Source organism: Lipotes vexillifer, unplaced genomic scaffold (genome assembly GCF_000442215.2).
Source record: "Lipotes vexillifer unplaced genomic scaffold, Lipotes_vexillifer_v1.1 scaffold1215, whole genome shotgun sequence".
Lineage (NCBI taxonomy): Eukaryota > Metazoa > Chordata > Mammalia > Artiodactyla > Lipotidae > Lipotes > Lipotes vexillifer.
In genome coordinates this window covers 1,832,549-1,840,230 of record NW_006790710.1, presented here as the reverse complement: position 1 = coordinate 1,840,230, position 7,682 = coordinate 1,832,549, and the positions used below count along the sequence as shown (strand labels likewise).

The window sequence follows — 7,682 nt, the reverse complement described above, 5'->3', positions numbered from 1 at the left end:
GGCAGGAATTTCAGCTGTGCCCTCGACGGCAGCTCCTTCGACACGGAAGATGAATGGGTGGCGATGCTGAACTGTGCAGCCCCGAGGTCCAAGTTCCTTCTCATTATCCTCTCCATTATTCTATCAAGGTGCTCCCTCAGGCTCACATTCAAGTCCATAGAAAGGGAATCCAAGGCTCTCGGAACAGGCTGCCTTTCACCCACCCAGACTAGGAACCAGCAAAGTGTCACAAAACCTCGGGACACTAAGACGTGTCTCCCCCCAAAAAAGTTAAGCAGGTAGGGCTTTTTAAAGGTGTTGCAGTTGAACAATTTTCTCCGAGGATCAAAAAAATATAGACCACGGAGCAGCAGCGGAAATCAACAGCTTGCTTTTTATTTATATATTTATTTTTAAAGTGTGTTTACTTTTATTTATCTATTTTTGGCTGTGTTGGGTCTTCGTTGCTGCGTGTGGGCTTTTCTCTAATTGCGGCGAGCGGGGGCTACTCTTCGTTGCGGTGCACGTGCTCCTCACGGCGGTGGCTTCTCTTGTCGCGGAGCACGGGCTCTAGGGCGCAGGGTCAGTAGTTGTGGCGCCTGGGCTCAGCCGCTCCGCGGCATGTGGGATCTTCCCGGACCAGGGCTCGAACCCGTGTCCCCTGCATTGGCAGGCGAGTTCTTAACCACTGCGCCACCAGGGAAGCCCAACAGCTTGCTTTTTACTATTTCAGTCTTATTTATATATTTCGGGCTGTCTTTGCAAAATGCCACGTGGAGCTGAAAGAGCAGTTAAGCCGGTCCGTCCTGAAGCTCCGGGTGACCAGCTTCTCCCAGGTGCCTGGGACTTCCCAGCTTTTAGCACTGGACGTCCTGCATCCTAGGAAAACCAGGGCAGTCGATACTCCACAAAGCCAGAGCAGCTTTGTTATCTTGGTTGAGTTTGCCATGTGTTATCTAAACTGCGCTCTAGGTTTAATTTAATTTAATAACAGCATCTTGAGAAAGAAAGACGAAGCAAATCAACTGGCTTGTTTTCTGAGCCCGGGTCTTCGTCTTACCATGAAACTGATCCCACCCAGCAACTCCAAACTTGGAATGGGGGGTGTCCTTAGAAGTCCAACTGACTCTGAGAGCCTCCATTTGCCAGGGGCTCCTGGTGACAATTTCAGATGCACACACTCATAAGAGTCTGAAGTGATCTTGAGAAGACAGTAACAGCAAGCATCCCCTTGCAGCTTAAGGATTCTTTCTCTGGATTTCCAGAGCAGATGCTGTGCAGCCAGTTTCTCGATGTCTACCTTAAAATGCACACTGAGAAGAAATGAAGCCTGACTGTATGCAGAAGGGTACGGTGTGTGAGCTAAAGCTTCGCAGGCAAGTTCCACCTTCTGAAAAGGCGGCAGCCCAGGTCCACCACAGACCAGGCGCTGATACACTCAGTTACAGAGACAATGCCATGGACCTGTGGGTTCCTTCAGCCCTCCCCCACCGGCTGCTCTGCTCAGCTATTCTGCCCCTGCCATCAGACCCCATGGCTATCCTTCCCCAGTGCGGGAACCACCGATCTTTAGGAACACCCAGGTTGAAATCCCCCAGCACTTCTTCCTCCTGTGCCTGCATCTCCTCCTCTCTACCTACAATGCAGGAGGGAGGGGGACCCCATGAGCCCAAGCCAGCCACTGCTGACGGCCCCTGAGCCTCTGGGGAAGAGTGGAAGCAGGCCAGGAGGGGTGGCAGTGGGCGAAGGGTGGGGTTGAGACTTCACGGACCACAGAGTGAGTACATCTGGGGTCCAGAGGCATCGCTGATATCAACTTGCAGGGCACTTTCTCCGTCTGGGTGGGATCAATGTTTGGCCCACTTTCCCTCTGATTTCCAGATGATCACTTCCTATGATCTGGCCACACACAGGCGATTCTATTCCACTGCCCGGAGAGGGTCTCTCCTCCCTAAGAGAAGTGTTTAAGGTTTTCAACAACAGGAAACATGCCTGGGGTGAAAAATCTTCCTTCAATGATGTCTATCTGCGGTACAGGGAAGGCTTAGGGACACCTGTGCTACAGAATTGGCAGAATGAGGCCAAGCTGTGTGGCAGAGGGACCCAGGATTTTGGGCTCCTAAATAATCTGTGTAGGAGCTGAGATGAGGCTTGGGGTGAAAACCAGAAAGACACATCCGGGATGATGCCATCAAACTGGGCCGACTTTGAGGGCTTGGGAAGATGATGTGGCTGTGAAAGGATGAGCCAGAAGGAAAGGGACATCTGAAGCTATGGTGACCAATGGGAAGTCATGTCCTGGGGACACCACCCGAGGTCCCTTTCTATTAATCTTGTGTATGGGAGCTCTGAGGGGGACAGGTCATCCAGGGGCACCAGCGTCAGATTCCCTGGCAGCTGACTCATTCCAAGCACTCGGTGAACTTGGTCTCACACAAACCCCACTGCCGGCTGCAAAGCTGAGGCCCCCCAGTTTCATGACTGCCAGCCTGTTTCTTAAGCCACAGTTTCTGACAAGCCAGAGCACGTCATCCTGCTAGGATTCCACAAGCTGGGCACACAGCTGGGGCCACACACTGACTGTTTATTTTGTCCAAAGGCTGCGTCTGTTTTCTACCCCACCAACGCGTGCGAGACATCTGCTGGGATTGAAACTTGTGGTTCGGGTCCAAAGGATGATCTTTACATAAACACTTCCACAGACACCTGGGTAATAAGGAAACCATTATCTGTTTCCCTCAAGAATAGAAATGACCTCTTCTGGGAGATCTTTTTTTAAAGGGCATCCAACAAAGACAAAAAAATACGAGTCGTGTGGGTATTTTTTTTTTTGCAGCACGTGGGCCTCTCATTGTCATGGCCTCTCCCGTTGCGGAGCACAGGCTCCGGACGCGCAGGCTCAGCGGCCATGGCTCACGGGCCCAGCCGCTCCGCGGCATGTGGGATCCTCCCAGACCGGGGCACGAACCCGCGTCCCCTGCATCGGCAGGCAGACTCTCAACCACTGTGCCACCAGGGAAGCCCCCCATTTTTTTAAAGGAAGTGGTCAGTCTCCCGCTTCCACAGCGCCCTAAGTAAGTTAAAGGTAGAGCCCGGTGCTGCTGGAGCATCCTGTCCAAGAAAACATCTGAGAAAACCAGCATTGCTGGCAGCCCAGCGGAGCTGAGGGGGTGATGCGGCAAGGCTGGGGAAGGAGAGGCTTGTGGGGCAGGCAGCACGGTCCAGCAGCAAACTCTGTACCCTGTCATAAACCCTTGGCCTTGCCTGCCTGGCGGTCCGGGAACACTGGTCAGGGTGGTCATCTGGGATTTTAAATTGGCTGGCTAACGAAGGAGCTGTCTAGATCAGCCCCTGCTGAGGGGGTCCAGCCTTACAGACCACGCTCTCTGATGCAGGCGACACTCTGCAGGTGACGCACTTTGATGGCAACAGAACAATGCAGGGCCCTCACCACGCTGGCCTGTTTCCCCAGGAGCTTGATTCAGTCGTTTACTCTTGCTCCAGTCCTCCTTGTGTGCAAGACCCCGCCGAGATCCTTGGGCTCAACAGGACACCACGTCGAAGGTGACTCGTGATAGAGTCAGGGTCCAGCCTGATGGAGTCCATGTGCAGTGCATGTGCGCAAAGCAAATAAATGCCTGTCCCACCAAGAGGAGAGCCACACGGCAACAGGTAAATGCTGGTTTTCAAGGGGCTGCTGGGGCTGCTACAGGCCCCACCTAACATCTGTTTGAATGATACACGTTTGGTGCATCTCAAGCCTATTGCTCTCAGACGCCCAACCCCACCCCATTACAGGCGCATTACCTTACTGGAATCCCACCCTCCAAAAAGCATGCCAGTTTCCTTTTTGGTAAATAAATTACCTCATCGCCAAAAGTTACGAGGATACACGGGAGCTGGCACAGCTATTCCACCAAAAGGACAAACGCAATCTTTGTAGAAAACTATCTGAAAATGTCAGACTGTTTAGCCAAGTTCCTTTCCTTGGCTCCCTGGAGAGGAACAGGCTGTAGGCTCTGCTACCTGAGATCAATGCAGGTCCCCTGCTCCATGGCCAGTGCGAGGGTGATGACCGACAGTACTGAAACCCAAAGCCACCAACCTGGGCAAGACTTCCCCAACATTTAACCACTTAGGTCCTCAGCACAAGTGGCCAATGAGCTTAGAGGCCCTTCTGCCATAATACATCTTGGAGATAAGCCAGGGAGTGAGTGACACAGTGTGATCAATGTTTGAGACCATTTGGTTCTATCACCTTTTGAAATTTTCCAGACTCAAATAATGGGGCCATTCTCCATGATGCAGAACTTTGGGACTTGAGTTACCAACACATCTGCATGCTCCCAAATTTCTTATTAAGGAAAGTCAGGATTCTGCCCTTGGACATCCCCTTGAATACCTCCTCCCATCTGGAACCAAAGAATGCCAGTCTAACTCAGCTGCTGGGGATCTGTAGCTCCCAACAACTTAGACTAGAACCGATCCGTTCCAGGTACCTGCCAGAGAATATACCTGAAACTCACTGCCCTCTAAACCTTCACTCAAAGCTTAGCTGTATAGACAAAATCGGTGAAGGATTTACAATGAAGGTCATGCCACCCCGTCATGCTCTAGTAATTCAAACCGACTTCTAGATTAAGCCACTCCCTTAGGGAACTGTGTACCCGCATCAGCAATTCCAGTTCCCAAGAGACTGGCATTAACTGAAATGCACTTTAAAATGACACTGGCTCTTGCTTGCCCTACAATTACATAACAAAGCCCCACTGTGCTCCTTTTCTGGATTCCAATAATATCCATGCATACATAGGGAAAAAAAAAAAATGATGGCACTGAGGGCCATGAGAAGCAGCAGACTGTGTGGGAGAATGTTTGAAGAACCAATGCTGATTACATCACCAAGAGGTTGAGATGAAAAGTAAGTGGGTATCAGCCCTCCTACAGGAATGTTCCAGTACCATCTTCTGTTGTTATCATCTTTCCCCCTTGGCAAGTAGGAGTAAATGCCCCTCTGATGGCACCTGAGCTTAGCAGGTGAGCGTAAGGTGACTTAAGATGCATCGTCAATCAGATCTCACTTTTTTTTTTACTTCCCAGCAAGAAGATGGTGATTGCACGTCTCCCTCTAAGTAACATAAAGCAAATGGGTCAATAATTAGGCTTTGCTCTCTGACGGGGTCTTTGGAAGAACTACGCCAGGGAAAAAGGGCAGAGCCTCCTTGTTGATGGAGCAGCTTTGCGGAGAGAACCCCGAGGACCTGGAGAGGGACAGGACTGTCACGGGCAGGTCTCATGGGATGGTATTAAGTCTCTGATTTGGAGGTCACTGGAGAAGCAGGCGGACTCTACCCCCCAAATAACCCCAAATAAATCAAGCACAAAGGAATTTCCTCTGTAAAAGAAGGAGTATATATCTCAAAAGTCTACTTAATGGTGAAGCATAGGAAGCATCCCATCAACAGGAGAAACACACCAGAGACACCTAAAGAAACACATGCTTTTGAACACGGTTCAGAAAGGTGAAGCCACTGCTGTAAGACAAGAGGGAAAGGGCAATTCACCCCAGCAAGCAAATTACACAGCGAGGGTACCGTCTGTTACCCATCCCATTGGAAAGGCTTTTGAAAAAGGGCAATGTTCCTGAGAGTGCAGGGGGAAAAGCCAGAGGAGACGAACGGATGCCGTCTTGGCAGGAATTTGGCACTACATACCCAAAGCCCATAAAAGCATACACTGTTCAACTCAGGAAGGCTACGGCTTGGAATCTGCGGGAAATGGATGAGGACACGGAAGTGTCAAAAGAGAACACTGATTAGAGTTGCTTACAACAGCAAAAATCATTCAAAATGTAAATTTACTTGCCAAATGTCTGTTCTGGAGATACTGTTAAGTCAATTAGGGCACATGTGCAGGATGAATGTTACAGAACTATTTTAAATGGTGGCATACATTTGCTGACATGGGAAGGTGCCTATGATCTTGCATCGTCTAGGAGAGCAGGCCACATGCCACGTGCACAGGGGGACTGCATGCTTGTGGAAGGGAAAAGCACAGAGTGTAGAAATGGCTGGGGATATACACCCCAAAATGGGAGCAGTCACGTTTTCCAGTGGGTATTTGGGGATTTTCATCTTCTGTATGTTTATTTCTAACTTCTTGCCAGTCACTGCGCAATTTTTTTACAAGTATTTAACATGAAAAGCTTAACACTGTGATATAATCAAACAACCAGCTAATACTATATATTCTAATCTACACATGTGTCTACATCAAGGCAGATAAACATCACGCAGGATTCAGGGAATGTGTTGCTCTGGAATAGTCATGACACTCCGTCTTCAGGTTTTACCAGAGCTTTTCTAAAAGAGCTCACCGTGGGTGGAATGTCTACTTTTCCCCCAATGATGAAATTCACTGTCTTTTAATGTATCTTATAAAAATCACCAGTATAAGAGATTTTATTACACAGAGAAAACGAACTTGCCTCACAAACTGGTATGTGTTCTTATCGGACAATAAAAACTGACTCATGAATTGCATGTAATTCTTGTTTCCGTTCTCAGCTGCTCAAGCTGACCCTGGGTTCCCTGGTCTAGATTTTCAGACAGATCTCTTTTTTTTCTCCTTTCTCTTGTACTACTTGCTCCTGTCTTTTTTACTCTCACTTAAAATTTTTACTCTCATTTAAATACTACTTTAACCTCCAACAGAGCTGAAAGGCTTCACTGTGCTGGGACCCCCTCTGCCCCTCACAGCCCGACACCTGCTAATTTCTCCGAAGGAGCGATACTCACATGTAAACTTGGATGATAGGTCAGCACACCGTTGTCACACAGGGTGACGTATTTCTTTTTCCATTCTTTGTTCAGCGACTTGCCACTTCGCTTCAGCAGCATGCCCTGTAAGGAGAGAGGAGGCAGACAGAAATTGATAAATATAAAGTCCTGGGTCCATTTTTTCAAAAAAAAAAAAGAGTAGGCACGTAGGTAATTTTTAAATTGTTAACCTTTCACTTTCTCTATGCCATCTTAAAATGGAAATGAGACATTTTTAGCTTGGAAATTTGATTTTCTCCTTTCTTTTTCATACGATATATTTATAGTCAACCAATTTCCTTTTGTGTATGTGTGCGTAGAACTTAACTTTATGACATTAATGAGTGCTAAGATATGCCACTGGTTCAACAAATATAATACAAACCATCCTGATGTGCTACATCATACCTTTTCTTATAACTAAGTTATAAGCACATGGAGCCCCTAAAGGTATTAAAAAGGAACCTGCATTTCCTTTTCTAAAAATAAGACAGTAACCATATTCTTACCTTACGATATTTACAAATAAGAACATTTTTTTTTATAGTTTTTCATTTCAGATCTTAATTTGTTAAAAATGAAATTCCATTTGCAAACTTAGCAACGGCATTTAATAGATGAACTGTGTGTAATTTACTTTAACCCATTTTTAATGAAATCACATTAGGGCTTCTTGAAAACCATTCAAAACTTGAAACCAACACACTTCTGAAGTATATTTGATGCAGTCTTCCTTAGATGACTGATGAGAATCTATTCTTGTTTTAACTACCAATTCCCAGCGAACCTTCTGCCTCGTTTGTAGGTTTTCCTGAGTTAAGAAAACCGAAGGCAGCCCTGAGCTCTGCCAGGCCCAACACCTCGACTTCGCACTTTCTCTTTCCC

At 47.7% G+C, this 7,682-nt stretch overlaps 1 protein-coding gene across 1 annotated transcript in view; it reads right to left on the bottom strand.

Annotated features, from left to right (window-relative positions):
- Positions 1–7,682, bottom strand: part of AGAP1 (ArfGAP with GTPase domain, ankyrin repeat and PH domain 1) — a 580,109-nt gene that overhangs the window by 208,411 nt on the left and 364,016 nt on the right. Inside the window, exon 10 of the mRNA XM_007463919.1 lies at positions 6,777–6,881. Within this exon, the coding sequence (XP_007463981.1) occupies positions 6,777–6,881 (105 nt within the window). The remainder of the gene's footprint in view (positions 1–6,776; positions 6,882–7,682) is intronic.